This window comes from Hemibagrus wyckioides, linkage group LG14, assembly GCF_019097595.1.
Source record: "Hemibagrus wyckioides isolate EC202008001 linkage group LG14, SWU_Hwy_1.0, whole genome shotgun sequence".
Lineage (NCBI taxonomy): Eukaryota > Metazoa > Chordata > Actinopteri > Siluriformes > Bagridae > Hemibagrus > Hemibagrus wyckioides.
The window spans coordinates 7,099,462-7,121,884 of NC_080723.1; the positions used below are offsets into that span (position 1 = coordinate 7,099,462).

Genomic DNA, 22,423 nt, shown 5'->3' on the forward strand with positions numbered 1-22,423 from the left:
AGGCTCATTCGAAAAAGAAAAGAAAAAATATATTTAATACAAATATTGCTTTACATTACAAGCGATGTGTTATTTCATAAGCTCCTAAACTGTATAAATATGTACTATAATCTAACCTGGTTTATAATGCTTTCCATTTATTATGCAGAAACACTCTGTTGTTGAAGCTACTGGAGTAGTGGTTGGTTTGGTAGTCTTTCCAGTTGTAGTTGTCTGAGTTTCAGGTGTACTTCTTTCAGATTTTGTGCTTGATACAAAAGTTGTTGTGGTTACAGTTTGCTGAGATGTTGTTGATTGAATTGTAACTACTGGAGTAGTTGTTGGTTTGGTAGTTTTTCCAGTTGTAGATGTTGGCTCAGTTTCAGATGTTATACTGCTTTCAGCTGTTGTAGTGGGTACAGGATGTGGCGTTATTGTTACTGTTTGTTGTGATGTTGATTCAGTTGTAGTTACTGGAGTAGTGGTTGGTTTGGTAGTTTTTTCTGTTGTAGTTGTTGTCTGAGTTTTAGTTGTAGCTGTTGGCTCAGTTTCAGGTGTTGATACCATAGGTGTTGTTGCTGTTTCTGTCTGCTGAGATGTCGTTGATTTAGTTGGAACTACTGGAGTCATTGTTGGTTTGGCAGTTTTTTCAGTTGTAGATGTTGGCTCCGTTTTAAGGGTTGTACTACCTTCAGTTGTTGTACTTGGTACAGGAGTTGTAGTTGTTATCACCACTATAGTAGTTGTTGGTTTTGTTGTTGTTCCAGAAGAAGATGTTGGCTCAGTTTTAAGTGTTGTACTTCCTTCAGGGGTTGTAGTTGAAACAATAAATGGTGGTGTTGTTTCTGTCTGATGAGATGTGGTTGGAACTACTGGAGTCATTGTTGGTTTGGTAGTTCTTCCAGTTGTAGATGTTAGCTCAGTTTCAGGTGTTGTACTGCTTTCAGCTGTTGTAGTTGGTACAGGATATGGAGTTGTTACTGTTTGTTGTGATGTTGATTCAGTTGTAGTTAGTGGAGTATTTGTTGGTTTGGTATATTTGCCAGTTGTAGATGTTGGCTCTGTTTCAGATGTGGTTGTTACAATAACTTGAGGGCCTGTTGGTTGAGTTTGTTTGGTGGTTGGCCCTATCACAGCTGTTTCTTTTGTTAGCTCAGTTGTTGTTGATACTGTTTGATGAGATGTTGTCACCACTGTAGTAGTTGTTGGTTTGGTAGGTTTTCCAGTTGTAGATGTTGGCTCAGCTTCAGGTGTTGTAGATGATACTGTAGGTGGTGGTGTTGTTTTTGTCTGCTGAGATGTGGTTGTTTCAGTTGGAACTACTGGAGTCATTGTTGGTTTGGTAGTTTTTTCAGTTGTAGACGTTGGCCCCGTTTTAAGGGTTGTACTACCTTCAGTTTCTGTACTTGGTACAGGAGTTGTAGTTGTTGTCACCACTGTAGTAGTTGTTGGTTTTGTTGTTGTTCCAGAAGATGATGTTGGCTCAGTTTTAAGTGTTGTACTGCCTTCAGGTGTTGTAGTTGAAAAAATAAATGGTGTTGTTGTTTCTGTCTGCTGAGATGTGGTTGATTCAGTTGGAACTACTGGAGTCATTGTTGGTTTGGTAGTTTTTCCAGTTGTAGATGTTGGCTCAGCTTCAGGTGTTGTAGATGATACTGTAGGTGGTGGTGTTGTTTTTGTCTGCTGAGATGTGGTTGTTTCAGTTGGAACTACTGGAGTCATTGTTGGTTTGGTAGTTTTTTCAGTTGTAGACGTTGGCCCCGTTTTAAGGGTTGTACTACCTTCAGTTTCTGTACTTGGTACAGGAGTTGTAGTTGTTGTCACCACTGTAGTAGTTGTTGGTTTTGTTGTTGTTCCAGAAGATGATGTTGGCTCAGTTTTAAGTGTTGTACTGCCTTCAGGTGTTGTAGTTGAAAAAATAAATGGTGTTGTTGTTTCTGTCTGCTGAGATGTGGTTGATTCAGTTGGAACTACTGGAGTCATTGTTGGTTTGGTAGTTTTTCCAGTTGTAGATGTTGGCTCAGCTTCAGGTGTTGTAGATGATACCGTAGGTGGTGGTGTTGTTTTTGTCTGCAGAGATGTGGTTGTTTCAGTTGGAACTACTGGAGTCATTGTTGGTTTGGTAGTTTTTTCAGTTGTAGACGTTGGCCCCGTTTTAAGGGTTGTACTACCTTCAGTTTCTGTACTTGGTACAGGAGTTGTAGTTGTTGTCACCACTGTAGTAGTTGTTGGTTTTGTTGTTGTTCCAGAAGATGATGTTGGCTCAGTTTTAAGTGTTGTACTGCCTTCAGGTGTTGTAGTTGAAAAAATAAATGGTGTTGTTGTTTCTGTCTGCTGAGATGTGGTTGATTCAGTTGGAACTACTGGAGTCATTGTTGGTTTGGTAGTTTTTCCAGTTGTAGATGTTGGCTCAGCTTCAGGTGTTGTAGATGATACCGTAGGTGGTGGTGTTGTTTTTGTCTGCAGAGATGTGGTTGTTTCAGTTGGAACTACTGGAGTCATTGTTGGTTTGGTAGTTTTTTCAGTTGTAGACGTTGGCCCCGTTTTAAGGGTTGTACTACCTTCAGTTTCTGTACTTGGTACAGGAGTTGTAGTTGTTGTCACCACTGTAGTAGTTGTTGGTTTTGTTGTTGTTCCAGAAGATGATGTTGGCTCAGTTTTAAGTGTTGTACTGCCTTCAGGTGTTGTAGTTGAAAAAATAAATGGTGTTGTTGTTCCTGTCTGCTGAGATGTGGTTGATTCAGTTGGAACTACTGGAGTCATTGTTGGTTTGGTAGTTTTTCCAGTTGTAGATGTTGGCTCAGCTTCAGGTGTTGTAGATGATACCATAGGTGGTGGTGTTGTTTTTGTCTGCTGAGATGTGGTTGTTTCAGTTGGAACTACTGGAGTCATTGTTGGTTTGGTGGTTTTTTCAGTTGTAGACGTTGGCCCCGTTTTAAGGGTTGTACTACCTTTGGTTGTTGTACTTGGTACAGGGGATTCAGTTGTTGTTATTGTATGCTGGGATGTTGTGGTAATCACTGGAGTAGTGGTTGTGGTAGAATCACATTCTCTACAACAGAATACCTTAATTTCATAATCCAAACATTTGTATGGGCGTGCTGTCTGTTTCCTCTTTTCGCACACTAAGCCAAATGAAACATTGCACTCCACAACCTGACCTGTACCTATTATAATGTCTTCCAGAGACACATCAGGTTTTTGTGCACTCCTGCACTGGATGATTTCTGGTTTTTCACATATCTTAGTTCCATTGTTCTTGATATTTTCATATGTTTCTAAATCATCTCCCCCATTTGATGGGTTATATATATTGATCCAGTCAGTCCAGTCACATATAATGCATGGTGTAGTTTCACTGATTGTAGTACTGCCTGTTGTAGTTGATACACTTGTTGCTGTTTCCTGTGATGTTGTTGATTCAGTTGTAACTGTTTTAATGGTTGTACTACCTTCAGTTGATGTACTTGGTACAGGAGTTGTAGTTGTTGTCACCACTGTAGTAGTTGTTGTTTTCGTTGTTGTTCCAGAGGAAGATGTTGGCTCAGTGTTAAGTGTTGTACTGCCTTCAGGTGTTGTAGTTGAAAAAATAAATGGTGTTGTTGTTTCTGTCTGTTGAGATGTGGTTGATTCAGTTGTAGTTACTGGAGTAGTTGTTAGTTTGGTAGTTTTTCCAGTTGTAGATGTTGGCTCAGTTTCAGGTGTGGTTGTTAAAATAACTTGAGAACCTGTTGGTTGAGTTTGTTTGGTGGTTGCCCCTGTCACAACTGTTAAATCTGTTTCTTTTGTTAGCTCAGTTGTTGTGACTGTTTGATGAGATGTTGTTGTCACCACTGTAGTAGCTGTTGGTTTGGTAGTTTTTTCAGTTGTAGGCGTTGGCTCAGTTTTAGGTGTTGTAGATGATACCATAGGTGGTGGCGTTGTTTCTGTCTGCTGAGATGTGGTTGATTTAGTTGGAACTACTGGAGTCATTGTTGACTTGGTAGTTTTTTCAGTTGTAGATGTTGGCCCCGTTTTAAGGGTTGTACTACCTTCAGTTTCTGTACTTGGTACAGGAGTTGTAGTTGTTGTCACCACTGTAGTAGTTGTTGGTTTTGTTGTTGTTCCAGAAGATGATGTTAGCTCAGTTTTAAGTGTTGTACTGCCTTCAGGTGTTGTAGTTGAAAAAATAAATTGTGTTGTTGTTTCTGTCTGCTGAGATGTGGTTGATTCAGTTGGAACTACTGGAGTCATTGTTGGTTTGGTAGTTTTTCCAGTTGTAGATGTTGGCTCAGCTTCAGGTGTTGTAGATGATACTGTAGGTGGTGGTGTTGTTTTTGTCTGCTGAGATGTGGTTGTTTCAGTTGGAACTACTGGAGTCATTGTTGGTTTGGTAGTTTTTTCAGTTGTAGACGTTGGCCCCGTTTTAAGGGTTGTACTACCTTCAGTTTCTGTACTTGGTACAGGAGTTGTAGTTGTTGTCACCACTGTAGTAGTTGTTGGTTTTGTTGTTGTTCCAGAAGATGATGTTGGCTCAGTTTTAAGTGTTGTACTGCCTTCAGGTGTTGTAGTTGAAAAAATAAATGGTGTTGTTGTTCCTGTCTGCTGAGATGTGGTTGATTCAGTTGGAACTACTGGAGTCATTGTTGGTTTGGTAGTTTTTCCAGTTGTAGATGTTGGCTCAGCTTCAGGTGTTGTAGATGATACCGTAGGTGGTGGTGTTGTTTTTGTCTGCTGAGATGTGGTTGTTTCAGTTGGAACTACTGGAGTCATTGTTGGTTTGGTGGTTTTTTCAGTTGTAGACGTTGGCCCCGTTTTAAGGGTTGTACTACCTTTGGTTGTTGTACTTGGTACAGGGGATTCAGTTGTTGTTATTGTATGCTGGGATGTTGTGGTAATCACTGGAGTAGTGGTTGTGGTAGAATCACATTCTCTACAACAGAATACCTTAATTTCATAATCCAAACATTTGTATGGGCGTTCTGTCTGTTTCCTCTTTTCGCACACTAAACCAAATGAAACATTGCACTCCACAACCTGACCTGTACCTATTATAATGTCTTCCAGAGACACATCAGGTTTTTGTGCACTCCTGCACTGGATGATTTCTGGTTTTTCACATATCTTAGTTCCATTGTTCTTGATATTTTCATATGTTTCTAAATCATCTCCCCCATTTGATGGGTTATATATATTGATCCAGTCAGTCCAGTCACATATAATGCATGGTGTAGTTTCACTGATTGTAGTACTGCCTGTTGTAGTTGATACACTTGTTGCTGTTTCCTGTGATGTTGTTGATTCAGTTGTAACTGTTTTAATGGTTGTACTACCTTCAGTTGATGTACTTGGTACAGGAGTTGTAGTTGTTGTCACCACTGTAGTAGTTGTTGTTTTCGTTGTTGTTCCAGAGGAAGATGTTGGCTCAGTGTTAAGTGTTGTACTGCCTTCAGGTGTTGTAGTTGAAAAAATAAATGGTGTTGTTGTTTCTGTCTGTTGAGATGTGGTTGATTCAGTTGTAGTTACTGGAGTAGTTGTTAGTTTGGTAGTTTTTCCAGTTGTAGATGTTGGCTCAGTTTCAGGTGTGGTTGTTAAAATAACTTGAGAACCTGTTGGTTGAGTTTGTTTGGTGGTTGCCCCTGTCACAACTGTTAAATCTGTTTCTTTTGTTAGCTCAGTTGTTGTGACTGTTTGATGAGATGTTGTTGTCACCACTGTAGTAGCTGTTGGTTTGGTAGTTTTTTCAGTTGTAGGCGTTGGCTCAGTTTTAGGTGTTGTAGATGATACCATAGGTGGTGGCGTTGTTTCTGTCTGCTGAGATGTGGTTGATTTAGTTGGAACTACTGGAGTCATTGTTGACTTGGTAGTTTTTTCAGTTGTAGATGTTGGCCCCGTTTTAAGGGTTGTACTACCTTCAGTTTCTGTACTTGGTACAGGAGTTGTAGTTGTTGTCACCACTGTAGTAGTTGTTGGTTTTGTTGTTGTTCCAGAAGATGATGTTAGCTCAGTTTTAAGTGTTGTACTGCCTTCAGGTGTTGTAGTTGAAAAAATAAATTGTGTTGTTGTTTCTGTCTGCTGAGATGTGGTTGATTCAGTTGGAACTACTGGAGTCATTGTTGGTTTGGTAGTTTTTCCAGTTGTAGATGTTGGCTCAGCTTCAGGTGTTGTAGATGATACCGTAGGTGGTGGTGTTGTTTTTGTCTGCTGAGATGTGGTTGTTTCAGTTGGAACTACTGGAGTCATTGTTGGTTTGGTAGTTTTTTCAGTTGTAGACGTTGGCCCCGTTTTAAGGGTTGTACTACCTTCAGTTTCTGTACTTGGTACAGGAGTTGTAGTTGTTGTCACCACTGTAGTAGTTGTTGGTTTTGTTGTTGTTCCAGAAGATGATGTTAGCTCAGTTTTAAGTGTTGTACTGCCTTCAGGTGTTGTAGTTGAAAAAATAAATTGTGTTGTTGTTTCTGTCTGCTGAGATGTGGTTGATTCAGTTGGAACTACTGGAGTCATTGTTGGTGTGGTAGTTTTTCCAGTTGTAGATGTTGTCTCAGTTTCAGGTGTTATAGATGATACCGTAGGTGGTGGCGTTGTTTCTGTCTGCTGAGATGTGGTTGATTTAGTTGGAACCACTGGAGTCATTGTTGGCTTGGTAGTTTTTTCAGTTGTAGACGTTGGCCCCGTTTTAAGGGTTGTACTACCTTTGGTTGTTGTACTTGGTACAGGGGATTCAGTTGTTGTTATTGTATGCTGGGATGTTGTGGTAATCACTGGAGTAGTGGTTGTGGTAGAATCACATTCTCTACAACAGAATACCTTAATTTCATAATCCAAACATTTGTATGGGCGTGCTGTCTGTTTCCTCTTTTCGCACACTAAACCAAATGAAACATTGCACTCCACAACCTGGCCTGTACCTATTATAATGTCTTCAAGAGACACATCAGGTTTTTGTGCACTCCTGCACTGGATGATTTCTGGTTTTTCACATATCTTAGTTCCATTGTTCTTGATATTTTCATATGTTTCTAAATCATCTCCCCCATTTGATGGGTTATATATATTGATCCAGTCAGTCCAGTCACATATAATGCATGGTGTTGTAGTACTGCCTGTTGTAGTTGATACACTTGTTGTTGTTTCCTGTGATGTTGTTGATTCAGTTGTAACTACTGGAGTAGTTGTTGGTTTTGGTTCAGGTGTTGTTGTTGTTACTGCTGATGTTTCTGTTGTTGGTGGTTGTGTGGTGCCTACTTGGCAGGGATAGCTGCTATTGCTGACAGTGTTATTTATGCATATAGCATAGTAGCATGTTCCCATGTTGTCTGTTACATTGTATATGACATCAGTGTCATTATATTCTTTTCCATTGTAAAAGCAGCACCCTTTAAAAGACAATGTGCATTTATTAAGTATTAGCATTGATGATATGAGTGAATTTAATCAAATAATTCAATTTTTCAATCCATAAAAAATGTATTAACTATGTGTTCTATCTTCTTTGGTGCACAGAGACTGTTTTGTGTAGCATTTCTACAAATTCTTCACAATCTTGGCACATGCATTTAGCTACACAGCTCACACTGCACAAGAGTGAGACAAGTGTCAGAACAAAATTGAAATTAAAGTCAATAATGAACTTAACAAAACCCAAGAACATCTAAGAATATCTAAAGTTAACTGTTAGATGCTGGTTTGACTCATTTATTTATTATGCTAGTCATAAGAGGCTGAAAGTAGCATAAATTAGGCAGTGATGACTCAGGAGGCAGTCGTGGCTCAGTGTATAAGGCTCTGTGCTACTGATCAGAAGGACATAAATTTGACCCCTGACCCTTGAGCAATCATGACTCCCACTACATTCTGTCACTAGATGACTAACAGGCTAGGATATGTGGGGTGGGGAATAATTACACTGTACACTAGTATATGTATATTTTTATATTTACTTGTATATAGTAAAATGCATTAGGGAAAATAAATAAAAAGAAAATTAGTATATGGAAGCAAAAAATAGCATTCTCCTCCCTGTCACTTCTGCTACCATGTGAGGCTTTTAAAGTGCAGTATTATATTTAGTTATATGATTAAAATAATGGCTGTGAACGACGTAATTTATAGAGTTAATGTTTTGGAATTAGTAAAACATTTTACTTAAGGTGCAAATGAATCTGAACTTATATGAACATAAACTGCAAGAAACCTTCAAATACATTCTCATGTCCTTGTAATATGCAGCGGTAACATGATACTTGAAAACATGATACTGAAGACAGGGTCTCATATATATTTTACGATATGGGCTTACCAGGTTTGAGTGAACATATTTCAGATCCATTTTCATGACAGTAACTGAAAAAATACAGATGTACAATTTACATAGATTCAGTCATGCATGCATACTTAAACAGAGGTAAATGTTATCCAAGTAGTGTTTGGTTATACCATATATTGCACGGTATTTTAGTTGGTATTTTCTCCCCAGGCGTATACTCTGTTCCATTAATGAAGCATCCTAGACATTCCTTAACGCATATCTGATTCTTCTCATCAAAAATGGGCTTCTCCGGAGGACATTTAGGATAACATCCTGTATAAAAGAATGACTTTCAGCATAGTGTATGCTGATTTTTTTTTACTTGTTTTAACACAAGCTTTTGAGTCAGGTTAGAGCACAAAACTATGCAGGAGTTCAGGATTTACATTGACTTGGTATGGTACATCACTGTTTAAAAAGCAAATCATAAAGACAGAAACTAAAAAATCAGGTTATAGACTCACCCTCCAGGTTTGGTAGGGGGTTGGTGCAGTTACCGCTAGGGTTGAGACAGGTTTTGTAGCATGGCGTTTCACAGGGACTGTAGTGCCATATGCATTCATTCAGGTGATTGTAGTAGTCACAGAACACAGCTTTTTGGTGGAAAATGACACACATACACATAAATTTAGCATCCCAATAAGCTTATTCTGTATAACTTAACCATATGATGCACTGCTGCTGATTTGTGGTAAATGTTTCTTGATTAGTAAATACAATTCTGAAGCATAACTGTTTATTCCACTGTGAAATATAATTGTGAGTTTTGAAAACATGACTGTGACCGTTCTGTATATGGTATAAGGTCACAAATAGAATTCATTTATAAATATGACATCCATTGCTGGATACATAGGTATTGCATTGGATATTATAGAGGAGAAGAGGCTTACGACAGATCTGTGGAGTTCTCCATGCCACACAGACTCCTGCTTCATTACAGGCTTGTGCATAAGCTGCTACAGCAGTGCAGAAACACTCACAGTCCCCACCAGTGTCACATGAACATGAGTCTTTCACACAGTTATCGAAATATGGCATCCACTCCACCTGCACATCCATAAATTCAAGCAAATGTCTACATAATATCTCCACAACTTAATTTAAATAGCGGCTTTACAAAATTAAGCTTCACTTTAGCCTACCTTATTGTGGCACTCTTTGAAAGTGTCCGATTTAATGATGCTGCACTGCAGTTTTGCCCAAGTGTGGCGGTTTTGTGCATGAAAACACGGATCAAAGTCCAGTGTAGCCTCTGGGCAATCGTCTAGTTTCCAGCTGTTTACAAACTCCAGAACATCAGAAACATGCAGCGAGTCTTGAGTGGTGAAGTCATCTTTGCCATTTCCATTGAAATTTCCGCACAAGCCACAAACCTCTCCCTGGAAAGCAGTTAGGTATATCCAGCCATATTGTGATCAGGATAATGTGGGTCAAAATTATTCTTTGTTATTGTGATATGTGAATTGAAAGCAAACAATTACTAGTAGTTTTGACTCACCATGTGATGGGGTTGGAGAATGATGCGGACTGTTGTTTTAAAGTCCCACATCACTGTTATACCAATTTCAGAGTCAATGACCAGGTAAAGACCCACATATCTCACATTGAACTTTATTGATAGACCTGTTTCAGCCTTAATCTCTGTCATTTTGCCATCCCTCAACTCCAGCTCTGTTCTCTGTTGAGGTTGACAACAAAAGAGAACATAGTGTAAGTACAGCATGTGTATAACACACACACACACACACACACATACCTATATACATACAAACAGATACTTGTAATTCATTTTTTCTTCTTTAATTATATACCTATAGTTTTATATGCTCATTAAAGTAATTTAAAGTAATTCAAGGCACATGCAAAGAAAAAGATTAATTTATAGTAAATGTTTTTAAGCATCTTGGAGAATCTGCCACAGATTTTCTGGAGACTCTATCACTTTTTATTTGCAGCAAAACTTAGCAGCATTCATTAGGTTTTTTTTTTTTGGTCTGAAAGTTTTTTTTATGTAAAAATTCTTAACTAGTATACAAACATTCTTTGTAACATTAATTAAAAAAAAATAATAATCAATTTTTTTTTACTGACTCAATAATGCACAAATCATTAAGAAATGTTGTAGAAAAAATGGATGTCCAAGACTTTAAAACAGTACTATATAAACTATAATTGATTATTGTGATGATCTTACTCCCAATATAATCCGAACTGCTTTAGAACAAGAGGTCCCTGATGTCCCACATGGCATGTTCTCTGTGATCACATTAAATGTCCTCGTCTTATTTCCACAGTTGTTCTTTAAAGCAGAGGAAACAAGCATCATTAGAAAACGAAAGAGTTCATATGGTTTGCATAAAACATAAACCTATCCATGCATCCAAATTACTGGCTATAACACAGTAGGGATATGCTCCTATGGTCAGCATTTATTACTGTTTATACTTTAATACTAACAAATGACTGAAAGTATTAAAAGAAATTTGGCACACAAAGTGCCATATTAGATACCTGGACAGCTATGTAACTACAGAAGCCACTAAAACCAAATCTTTGCTTATCAAATGTGTTGTAATGTCCACTGCCATAGATGGTGCAAGTGCCAGGACATTTGTACTTGGTGCAGTCCCACTCGCCACGTTTGCAAATACTGGGAAATAATGAAATAGTCAATTTACAAATATCACTAACTCTTACTGAAACACTTTATACAATTTAAAAAAAAGTACTATAAAGCAGACCCATGCAGGGTTGTAAAATTACACTTCTGCTGCAGCTCAATTGAACTCATTTTAAAGGTGAAACAATATTTTAATACCAGAAGAATCAAGAATTACAAACCTACCATTTGTTACATTCCTCCATTATTTGTGAACCTGGAGCATAAAAGTGATTGTCATGTTTGCAAGGGCACTCATGCTCATTAACACAGTTACCATGACCGTCATCAAGCAGGCCTGCAGGACACTTGCATCCCGACTCACAGTCTGCGAGATACTGAAAAAAAAAACAAAAGTAACAGTTAAAACCACATGCTTAAGAAAAATAACACATGTAAATAATTCTACAGATTTCCGTCTACTGACAGCAATGAAATGTTTGCATTATGTAAATACAATCATTACCACTTGAATTTAAATGAAATAGTGTGCAAACTAAGTGCATAATAAGAATTTTTCATTTCAAGGCCTAGAAATACAGCTAAAATGTATTTTTCCTGTAATTAATGTATAATATAATGTAATACCTTTCAAATTATATCTCAACTACACTGATGTATACTTAAACAAAATTATATTTAACTGTCATACCAAGTAAATAATAGAGCAGTAAACTGTAATAAAATAAAGAAAAGGTTGTTTAGTTTATAAGCAAAAATAAACCAAAAGTCAATATTTGCTGTCATTATCTGTAATTTCTGCACAATTCATGCAGTTTTATAATAAAATTTAAAGTTGAAAGTTTATTTTAAGCATCTTTCACAATCTGCCACAGTTTTTTCTGGACACGGTGACTGTCACCTTTTTTTTTTTTTTACAGCAAAGCTTAACAGCATTCATTATGTTTTGTCTGAAAAGTGGTCTTTTATGTCGAATACATATGTATGTAGAATATTGCTGTCATTATTTATATATAAACATTATTTAGTATCATTTTATTTGTATTTTTTTAATCTAAACATGTTTGCTCCGTTTCTACTATTTTTCCTGTAATTTGGAAATATCTAATGTATAAATACCTTTCAAATTATATGTCAGTATTATATTTAACTTAACTGTATTACTTAAAAAGAACTTTTTAAAGCAGTGCAGTATTTTAGCTGTTTGACTAAAAAGACTTAAAGTCCCTGAGTTTCCTCACCAACCTCCTCTCTCTCTCTCTCTCTCTCTCTCTCAATCTCTCTCACACTCACACACCGAACCAAAAAGCATAAACTCCTCTATCCAGAAATCTTGAGAAACTGACACAAAGTGCTCTGAGCTGAGACTGCATGCATAAATGTGAACTAAACATCTCCTCAGAAAAACATCAGTGTATCAATGATTATATGTATACATTGTTACACAAGTTTTTTTTTCATAGATTATGTGGACCCTCCACCATGCCAAGTTCCTGTGTTACCATAGAAACAATAATGAATTTTAAGAAACGCATTAATAGAAGCAATAATAAATGTGGAATTAGTGTCAGGGCTGTGCTGTTTTACAAAAATTATGCACACCACACAGTTCAGACCAATCAGAATCGAGAATTCAGTTGTGCAGCAGTATAAAAGGATTACAGAATGACATAAATCAGACATAGGCTAATTTTTACTTTAATAATGGCCAGTTTTTGGTATCATATTCTGACAGTTGGATTCTCCTGGAAGATGAAAAGAAAATACAAGCACAATGTGTGAATGATACTTACACAATCAGCATTCTTTTGTGTGCATGTTTGTGCACACTCTAACCCATGCTCATCTGGCCCTGCTGTACTGCAGTTAAAGAAGACCTTTGGAGCAGGACAGCCTGTGGGATACAGAGAAGTTTAAGAAGTAAGCATAATTTATATGCTCATAAAGCATTTTATTAGCCCTATTTAAATCTAACTTAAAAAAGAAACATTGAAGGAATGTGTTTGCTTCCATTCTGTCAGATTATTGTTGCACAAAAGGTAAAGTTACTAACCTGTAATACGAGGCTTCCAGGATTGGCACTGAAGCTTTCCATTTGTACAAATACTAAACAAGTTGACATATTACAGTGTTAAGTATTTGCTATAATTGCACTGTATTTAACACACTTCATGTTTCTGACTGTTAACAACTTACCAGTGATCATTTTTGATGTTAATTGACTTGCCAGGTTTAATGTGCTCTCCACTGTGATAGCAGGGGCATTTGTCCATGGGCACACAAACACCATTCATACTCTCATAGAGCCCTGCTGGACAGGCACACCCATCCACGGGAACGTAGTCAGTCCTGCAGCCCTGACGTTCCCAGCTAAGGGAGTCGCATGTGCGCTGGCATTGCTGAACATTGTAGCTGAAACTCTGGGAAGCTGGGCAGCTTTTAGTGTATTTCTCTGTATTTGTAAGAGACAAAAGGTGAATAAGATAAATATGTAAAATAGGTAAAAGTATTTGCTAAATCTATAAAATACTTATCTATATAATATAGTATCTATCTGTCTGTCTATCTATCTATGTATAAAAATATATTCAGCAATATATTGATGGGATGCTTTGAATTTTAGCCTACATATCAGCATCTATATATATATCTATATATAAAATAAAAAAAGTTTCTTATTGCCCATCATTCTTTCCTATAGGATATATATAAAGCAATATATAACAATTTAATTATTGCTTAGTTCAAACCATGTCCTTATTATTACTGTCTGAGTTAAATAACCCAGTATTCATTAGCAGCTAATAGTAGAGGCTTATAGGTTAATATAGCACAACTATTTTGATCCCACCTTTGTTTATCCCTTATTGAACAGTTTTTTAAATCATTAACATATATTGCCATGCCGGCACACACTGACTACAAAAAATACTTTGTTCCTACCACACACTGTGTCTCTCCAGCGTTGCAGGAACACCCCCTTGGCTGCGCATGCCCAAACATAGGAGGAGAAGACAGCACACAAACAGTCCTCGCTCTTCTCACACATGCAGCTTGAATATTTACACCTCTGTAAATGGTCAAATACAAGATTTTGTACTGAAATGTTTTTGGGGTATGTGATCAATGTGAAGTGTTCAATGCTTAGGGTACCTTATAGTAGCTTTCTGGGTTAACAGTAGAATGGCATTTGGCAAAAATGTCTTCCTTGCCCTTCAGTTTAGAGCACCAGTGCTCTGCATAACTTTCTGAACATAATTCAATCAGGTTAAGGACTAAGTTTAGGTTCTTAAAATGTCATTTTGTCAATAACTGCAATAACTTAATTTTGCTTTGAAATTCACTGAGAAAAGCAGGATGTTGGAGTGGGAATAAACTTTTTCTCACCGCTGTCTATGCTGTAGCTGCAGGGGTCATCAAACCTCTCTTTCTGGTCAGGACAGTTGGATTGAGCCTTCCAAGAATTTGCAAAGGATGTGGCTGTCCCTTCAACTACACCTTGCGGGGTCATCAATTCATCAGACAGCACCATGTTGAAGTTTCCACACAGACCTGCACCAAATCAGAAAATTTATAGAAGTATTTCATGGTTCTTTTCACTCGTGGTGATATAGTGAATTGGTTTTAGTTATGTACAGAGAGTGGAGCAAAATAACTCATCATTCCAATAATCATTCTATCATGCACTCTTATACACTATATTGCCAAAAGTATTCGCTCACCTGCCTTGACTCGCATATGAACTTAAGTGACATCCCATTCCTAATCCATAGGGTTCAATATGACGTCGGTCCACCCTTTGCAGCTATAACAGCTTCAACTCTTCTGGGAAGGCTGTCCACAAGGTTTAGGAGTGTGTTTATGGGAATTTTTGACCATTCTTCCACAAGCGCATTTGTGAGGTCACACACTGATGTTGGACAAGTAGGCCTGGCTCTCAGTCTCCACTCTAATTCATCCCAAAGGTGTTCTATCGGGTTGAGGTCAGGACTCTGTGCAGGCCAGTCAAGTTCATCCACACCAGACTCTGTCATCCATGTCTTTATGGACCTTGCTTTGTGCACTGGTGCATAGTCATGTTGGAAGAGGAAGGGGCCAGCTCCAAACTGTTCCCACAAAGTTGGGAGCATGGAATTGTCCAAAATGTCTTGGTATGCTGAAGCATTCAGAGTTCCTTTCACTGGAACTAAGGGGCCAAGCCCAGTTCCTGAAAAACAACCCCACACCATAATCCCCCCTCCACCAAACTTTACACTTGGCACAATGCAGTCAGACAAGTACCGTTCTCCTGGCAACCGCCAAACCCAGACTCGTCCATCAGATTGCCAGATGGAGAAGCGTGATTCGTCACTCCAGAGAACGCGTCTCCACTGCTCTAGAGTCCAGTGGCGGCGTGCTTTACACCACTGCATCTGACGCTTTGCATTGCACTTGGTGATGTATGGCTTGGATGCAGCTGCTCGGCCATGGAAACCCATTCCATGAAGCTCTCTGCGCACTGTTCTTGAGCTAATCTGAAGGCCACATGAAGTTTGGAGGTCTGTAGTGATTGACTCTGCAGAAAGTTGGCGACCTCTTCACATTATGCGCCTCAGCATCCGCCGACCCCGCTCCGTCAGTTTACGTGGCCTACCACTTCGTGGCTGATTTGCTGTCGTTCCCAAACACTTCCACGTTCTTATAATACAGCTGACAGTTAACTGTGGAATATTTAGGAGCGAGGAAATTTCACGACGGGATTTGTTGCACAGGGGGCATCCTATCACAGTTCCACGCTGGAATTCACTGAGCTCCTGAGAGCGACCCATTCTTTCACAAATGTTTGTAAAAACAGTCTGCATGCCTAGGTGCTTGATTTTATACACCTGTGGCCATGGAAGTGATTGGAACACCTGATTCTGATTATTTGGATGGGTGAGCGAATACTTTTGGCAATATAGTGTATCTATGAAAAGACAATGAGCACTCACCACAGGTCTTGGACTGGAAGCTCTTATCCAGAGTGATGTAGAGCTGCATGACTGGAACCAGCTGCACATGGATATTAAGCCCGAAGGTAGTCTGCAACATGATGTAGAAGGATGACGGCCTGAAGACGGTGAATTCAGCTGCAAAGCATAGAACCAAAGGTCTTAAACGTGTGGGTTGGAATTTGGCTAACATATCAAATAACATGCAACACATCAAAAGTCTAGCTGCTCTACAATGATTCTGTATATCGTATTTCAAGCTTGAAGCTTGACTACACAGCATTTAATGTTCTGTATAGAGGTATGCATGGAATACAGGTTGAAAAGCATTGTGTTTGGATAAGTATTAAGTGAATTATTAGTAATAAAGGAAAAATGAACACCAGTAGCAGAAACAGTAAGTAACATCAGGTACTATAGCACCACTTTTACATTTGCACAATGCATCATACTGCATGTTAAATGTGCTCTTTTATTTAACACTGCACTGTAAAACATTTCAAGATTGATAAACCAAAAGAAAATCACTTTCTGCCTTAAAACCATGAGTAAGCTTTCAATTCAAAAGTAGTCAAGAGAATGGATTACTTTAAGTTACATATTTCAAAACTTATAAACTTGAATTCAATTTTCAAAAGTTCACATAACTTATTCCAGGATATCATGTTTTACGGTGTGCTTATATTGCACATACTGACTGAAAGTGCTGCCTTAAAGTCACTTCGCACCAGGCTAAAAATGCTTTAATAAATTATTCGTACCAGTGGTGTAAGGGAGTCTTATATCTCCGTTATGCCTTATCACGCCATCATCTTTGATGAGTAAAGCCTGGGGAAGATAGAACCATTGTCAAGTTAGTCAGCATTGTTCAGTATTTCAACAGGAATTAGCATGTCCTAAAACTTTGTGCTGGAACAGTATACTTTATATGTTTTGTGGATTTCTTTGTTATCATAATTTCAGTTATAGTGTGATGAAATGCATTAGTGGATTGGAAAATCGATGCTCACATTACTCTTGTCATTGTTGAGTAGCAATGCAATTGATTTCAGGCAAGTGTCTTTATGTTGGGCAACACAAGGAATAAGCTGTCCCAGAATAGTGAACTTTGAGTCCACACATTCCTACAAAAAAGACAGGGGGACATAGAAAAGTAAAACTTCATGTTAATGTTAAATGACGTGTCTCACAGAATAAACATGCTCTCTTACCTGTTTTCTGATCAGTTTACAGAGTTGAGGTGTGATATAGTTAAATAATGGATATGAAAATGTCTCTAAACAAAGTCTGTTAGGAAATGAATGTATGTAACATAATCAGATATGTCATTGTGGATTTCTCTCAGCAATCTTGGTTTCTCATGGTGATTTTTTTTTTTCTGATGAAGTATCAGCAACTCTGCTGACATCTTTCACAGCTTCAAAGCCCATTTTATTCACTTACCTTGGAAAGAACATAATAGCAGTTCCCATGGAAGCTAAATTCTTTGCCATCAAAAGTAGTGAAGTGGGATCCCTCCCCTACTGCACACACTCCTGGGAGAGACAGACTCTTGCAGATCCACCTTCCCTGTTGACACACACTAAGACACACAGCGTTATGAGTCTACAGCACCTCAACAATACAATACACTTACGGTATGAATAATATATGAATAATAATCAAAATGAAATGGCAGATACCATTCTTCATCATCCTTGAGCAGAACCTCTCCAGTGTTGTACACCTTGTTGTGCTTACACTGGCACTGTTCCTGAGGGATACAGCCTCTCTCAGAGATATCATCAAAAACAGTACCTACAAAAATCACATTTTAGTCTAAAATTAATGGTGCAAAAATTATTTTTCTGCCATGTGACTATTTGCCTGTAGAATTGGGTGTCAGTGTATATATATATATATATATATATATATGACTGACCAGGTGGGCAGAAGCAGCCATCCGTCTTGTGTTCCTGGCACAAAGAGCTGGTGTGTGTGTGTGTGCACGTGTCCTGACAAGGTGAACCACTCTCAGAGTACTCCATGTTAAAGGGGCAAGTCACAGCTAAGTGAGGAAAACTTGGGTTAGGAGCTAGCTGAGCAATATTAATTCACAAGATTACATTCTCTCAGGTCAATGTAGTAATAGTAGAAGTTTAAAAGTCTTTACCACAAAAGGTTGGTGTTCTCCAGTTGGGTGGCTTTCCCCCTGCATGGGAGCACTGACGTGAGTACTCAGTCAGGGTGCTGCAGAGAGGTGCAGTATCGTCAGTGTCTCCTGGGCGACTAGCACACATGTCTATCATGCAGGCTTGAATATAAGGCTCTGGACTCAAAAGATTCCTACATAAGGACCAGGATTCATCCAGCAGCAGCTCAGAACAGTCTTCTCTCTGCAAACATAACAAGCACAAGTCTTTATAAACATCATTGTGAACTATCTTTCTTCAAGTGGTTTGAGTTGACATTGAAAATAAATCTTTTAAATTTGTGAACAAATTAATATGTCGCTTATCCCACATAGGGTCACAGGGAGCCTGGAGTCTATCACAGGAGACTTGGGGCACAAGGCAGGGTACACCCTGGATGAGCTGTTAGCCCATCACAGGCCACAATCAAACACACACACACACACACACACTCACATACTATGGGCAGTTTAGAGATGCCAGTCAGCCTAGATCACATGCCTTTGGACTGGGGCAGGAAGCTGGTGTACCCAGAGGGAACCCCCAAAGTGCTGGAAGAATGTGCAAACTCCATGCACACAGGGTGGAGGATGGAATTGAACCCACAACCACAGATGCAAACGAGCTAACTAGTAAGCCACTGTGCACCACTCAGTTTTAAAAATGATTTTTACTAAATCCTAAGATAAATTTCATTTCTAAACATTTAATACTGCTGGAAGAATTTTATATATCTTACATATGATTGGCAATTTTCCACTGTGTTTGCTTCATTTTCAAATTCTTCATAAGGGTCCTCACAGACGTCATTGGGGCTGAAGATCCTGTGCTTGTTACCAAACTCGATGAAGCCAGTCACACGACCTGTGATAGATAATGTGATACAGGCATCTATTCAGTTACCTATGCAAACACACTTAAGAAAAAAACTTCTTGGCTCACAATTACAAATATAAATGTGTAGTATATTTGTTGTAACAGAATAAAAAAGCCTCTTGGGGCAGCTCACCATCACTTAGGAACTCATTAACAACAGGAGCCCCATTATAATCTCCACACAGTCCACAGGTACGATTAGAGTATTTAGTGTCCAGTTCCAGCTGGTTTTGACAGGTAAGGAAAGGTTAATAATTTTTACAACTAAAGCATTTCACATAGGTGCACACACAAAGGTGCACACACAAACACATAGATAATAATGCTAATTAATGTTTATCCCTAAACCCTACCTTAGTAAGCTTTTATATTTTTTGTTTTCTTTCAGTTAAAGCTGCAGTTGTTTAATTTTTTAATTATTTTAATTATTTTTGTATTACTTAGTCATACAGCTAAATGCTAAACCCTACCGTATTGTTATTTTTCTTGTGTTTTTTTTATTATTATTATTATTTATTTATTTATTTATTTATTTATTTATTTACAAAAGCTATTTTTTTCATGGGGAATAGCCACAGGGTCAAAAGCTGTTAGAGAAATAAAGTATGAGAAATAATATGAATTCAAAGTTCATAATTTCAAGTTGTTTATATAATTTGCCATATACAGCATAAACATTATTGGATAGCACTGAATTACTTCAATAATTTTCACTAACACATTAATAATAAATACCAATCATTCCAACCCACTGTGTGTCATTTTCCATCTATTTCTCTTCCAATCCCACTGTAGTACTAGTGCATGCTCTGGGTGATACAGGGGCCCGAGGCTCTGCTTCTTTACCCAGAAGAAGAGCGAAACTAATACAGTTACATTTAATCACTTAGCAGGCACTATTATTTATTAAAATTTAAAACCAGTGTTCTGTAAAATTATTTTCTGTTGTTTCAGCCTTAGAAAGAGCATAGATAAACCATATTAATTACTACATTAACTAACAAACATGGTAGTGGTGGTGGTGGTCACTATTCATGCATGAATTCACGTTATATTTAATGTTAGCTCTTCTTTAGTTTGTGATTAGTATATGTCTTACAGTAATTCAGCATTAGTACATATTTATGTAAGTATTAATTCAGGTATAAGTGTATGATTATTCAGGGTCTGTTATTGTATAAAGTGTTACATTTGCAAACAGAATTTTTACTACTGAACTGACTTTGGCTCTCTGAAAAGTGATGATTAGAAAAGGACTTTCTCATTGCCCTTACAAGGCAATGACCTCTGACCACACACACGAGCCAGTGCAATATGCTAAATCACTCATCAACCTTTCTGTGTTGCAAGATTTTCTAATGACTTGCACTAAATCCGTTTTTTGCTGGTTTCCTGCCCACTTCTCTAGTAGCCAGTCCAGCTCATGAACTATACTCTCATAGTAAAAAAGTAAAATATTTTTCTTTTCAAAGTGTATAAATGTTAATGGTGATATTACCGTGACAGTGTCATCTTTATTCCACGTGACACTGAGGCCTATTTTGGCATAAAGTTTAATGTAGATGGAGTTTTCTTCAAGCATCACACCAGCTACATAGTGTGGCAGTTTTACACTAATGTGAGATACAGAAAAAGAAAGAGATGTAGGACAAAAGCAAGGGTTATTCAACTCATTAAGAGTTAGTAAACCATAGTAAAAACAATACAACAGGTCACGCTGAATGATGTTATTATATTTCTGTTTAAGATTGAAGTATCTTACATATCGCTGTTGACCATAACCAGCTTCTTGGTGAGCTCAATGACTAAGTCTCCAATAGTGACTAGCACTCTGGTGATTTGTGAGATCCCAGGGATCCCTGCTCTTTTCACATGTACAGAGAAACCCTGCACAGGACCGTTACAGTCAGAGACTAGGTTATATTCACAAGTTCCTTTATACTGGTAGACGTCTCCATCAAACGTCTTAAAGTGGAAATTTCCCCACATGCTACAAATGTTGCTGACATGGTTGATCCGGCGCTCTGGGGGAGAAGCACAAAGCATTACACAAAGACAGACATGAAAATTAGTTACTTTGGAGTTTTTATTTCAAAAGCTTTTATTTCAGTGATTCATCTTCAGTTGACCCATGACACTACAGTTTGAAGATTTTCTCTAGTCACCCACATGTGCAGTGTCACTATACAGTTGTCAAGGGTCATGAACTTTTACCACAGCAAACAGGATGCACAAGAATGATCCCATCAAATACTGGCTATTTCCTCATAGAGGACACCTCAAGAGAATTTTAGTTCCTTTCTTTTCATTGAATTTTAATACATTCAAAGATTAATTAGAAAAACATGAGCAAGCAATGTTTACACAGTTCTCTGAACTTGCTTTTCATATTTTTTTTTACATTTTTGTTACTTTCGTGTTTTTTCTTATGTTTGGTTGGTTTTTATTTATTTCTTTTGCCTTTGTATTGTCATGTTTCGATTGTCTCAGGTAACATGAAATGGTAGTAATAAACCTAAGAAACCAAAAAGTATGTATTGTTTTCTACCAATATACTTGAGGATAAAAGTTTTAAATTGTAGTGTAACGTGTTTAAAGTGTGTTTTGAGAACACTTGTGTCTTTTTATATAGATATGTCAGTAAATTGAAATTGAAAATAGTACATACCATAGTTCAATGCATCCATTTTAAATGTTATAATCTAAATATCATAAATACACTCAGAAACCCTGCTTCTTCATATGACATTTTAAAATACTACTTCCTGTCAATGTAGTTCAATTTGGAGCTGTTATAAATAGCATAAATAGTTTATAATAAATAATTACCATGATAAGCAATTAAAATTATATAATTGTTTATCAGAAATATAAAAATGCAGACAAAATAAGGTGCTGCAGGAATGTTCAAAGTATTGATTATCTCTTACCCCTCATTGCGTTCACCTGGAGGCCACTGGTCAAAGCCAGGGCCAGAACACAGATTGTAGACGTACTCCATGCCATGGTGGGTGTGAGGGTGGGTCTGTCCACACTCCTTAGGTCCAGCACACACACTGCTACTTCTGTCAGCTCTCAGACCCCTTATATGTCTTTTACTCAGGCCTAAATGCCACCCTCCCTCTCTGGGAGGAACTCTCAGTCTACGAAATTTTATTGAGATGTAACAAATAAAAGGCCAGAATGGTATCTTAATGGTCCACTGTGTACATGTGTGTGTGTTCCTGAGCATGAACATCCTGCTTGAATGAATCCTGCTTTAAGTTTCCTTTACCTGTAGGCAACATTGTGTAAAAAGTTACACACCCAAGTTTTTGCCAAAAATATGAAGAAAGGGAATTGTGTAAAATAAAGTTTTTGGCCATTATGACAGGGTAAACTCTTTTTTATTGATTTACATATGTAGAGGTTGTTGACACAGTCTGGTTGAGTAAAAATATAAATCCATTAACAAACACAAAAGTATGTTAGTTTTTGTGAGCAGATGTAAGAGAAAAAATGTTTTGATCGTACAAGG

General features: G+C 37.8%; 1 protein-coding gene across 2 annotated transcripts in view; it reads right to left on the reverse strand.

The window, feature by feature from the left end:
• The window catches only part of muc2.1 (mucin 2.1), a 30,994-nt gene extending 9,022 nt beyond the window's left edge, over positions 1 to 21,972 (reverse strand). The window contains exons 1-29 of one of the 2 annotated variants that reach the window (XM_058408580.1): positions 21,837 to 21,972; positions 20,669 to 20,930; positions 20,405 to 20,519; positions 19,040 to 19,130; positions 18,770 to 18,894; positions 18,012 to 18,234; positions 17,781 to 17,906; positions 17,542 to 17,656; positions 17,303 to 17,441; positions 16,870 to 16,983; positions 16,621 to 16,687; positions 15,860 to 15,997; positions 14,277 to 14,441; positions 14,043 to 14,137; positions 13,833 to 13,959; positions 13,086 to 13,341; positions 12,943 to 12,995; positions 12,683 to 12,783; positions 11,115 to 11,266; positions 10,781 to 10,919; positions 10,464 to 10,568; positions 9,768 to 9,947; positions 9,412 to 9,648; positions 9,160 to 9,316; positions 8,731 to 8,859; positions 8,395 to 8,539; positions 8,258 to 8,301; positions 5,871 to 7,334; positions 117 to 4,790 (exon numbers count right to left, since the gene is read on the reverse strand). In XM_058408580.1, the coding sequence (XP_058264563.1) occupies positions 117 to 4,790; positions 5,871 to 7,334; positions 8,258 to 8,301; positions 8,395 to 8,539; positions 8,731 to 8,859; positions 9,160 to 9,316; positions 9,412 to 9,648; positions 9,768 to 9,947; positions 10,464 to 10,568; positions 10,781 to 10,919; positions 11,115 to 11,266; positions 12,683 to 12,783; positions 12,943 to 12,995; positions 13,086 to 13,341; positions 13,833 to 13,959; positions 14,043 to 14,137; positions 14,277 to 14,441; positions 15,860 to 15,997; positions 16,621 to 16,687; positions 16,870 to 16,983; positions 17,303 to 17,441; positions 17,542 to 17,656; positions 17,781 to 17,906; positions 18,012 to 18,234; positions 18,770 to 18,894; positions 19,040 to 19,130; positions 20,405 to 20,519; positions 20,669 to 20,930; positions 21,837 to 21,912 (9,814 nt within the window). In that variant the 5' untranslated portion in view covers positions 21,913 to 21,972. Of the gene's footprint in view, positions 1 to 116; positions 7,335 to 8,257; positions 8,302 to 8,394; positions 8,540 to 8,730; positions 8,860 to 9,159; positions 9,317 to 9,411; positions 9,649 to 9,767; positions 9,948 to 10,463; positions 10,569 to 10,780; positions 10,920 to 11,114; positions 11,267 to 12,682; positions 12,784 to 12,942; positions 12,996 to 13,085; positions 13,342 to 13,832; positions 13,960 to 14,042; positions 14,138 to 14,276; positions 14,442 to 15,859; positions 15,998 to 16,620; positions 16,688 to 16,869; positions 16,984 to 17,302; positions 17,442 to 17,541; positions 17,657 to 17,780; positions 17,907 to 18,011; positions 18,235 to 18,769; positions 18,895 to 19,039; positions 19,131 to 20,404; positions 20,520 to 20,668; positions 20,931 to 21,836 lie in introns of both variants that reach the window. The other variant, XM_058408579.1, reaches the window with a different exon arrangement.
• Positions 21,973 to 22,423: the final 451 nt, after the last annotated feature.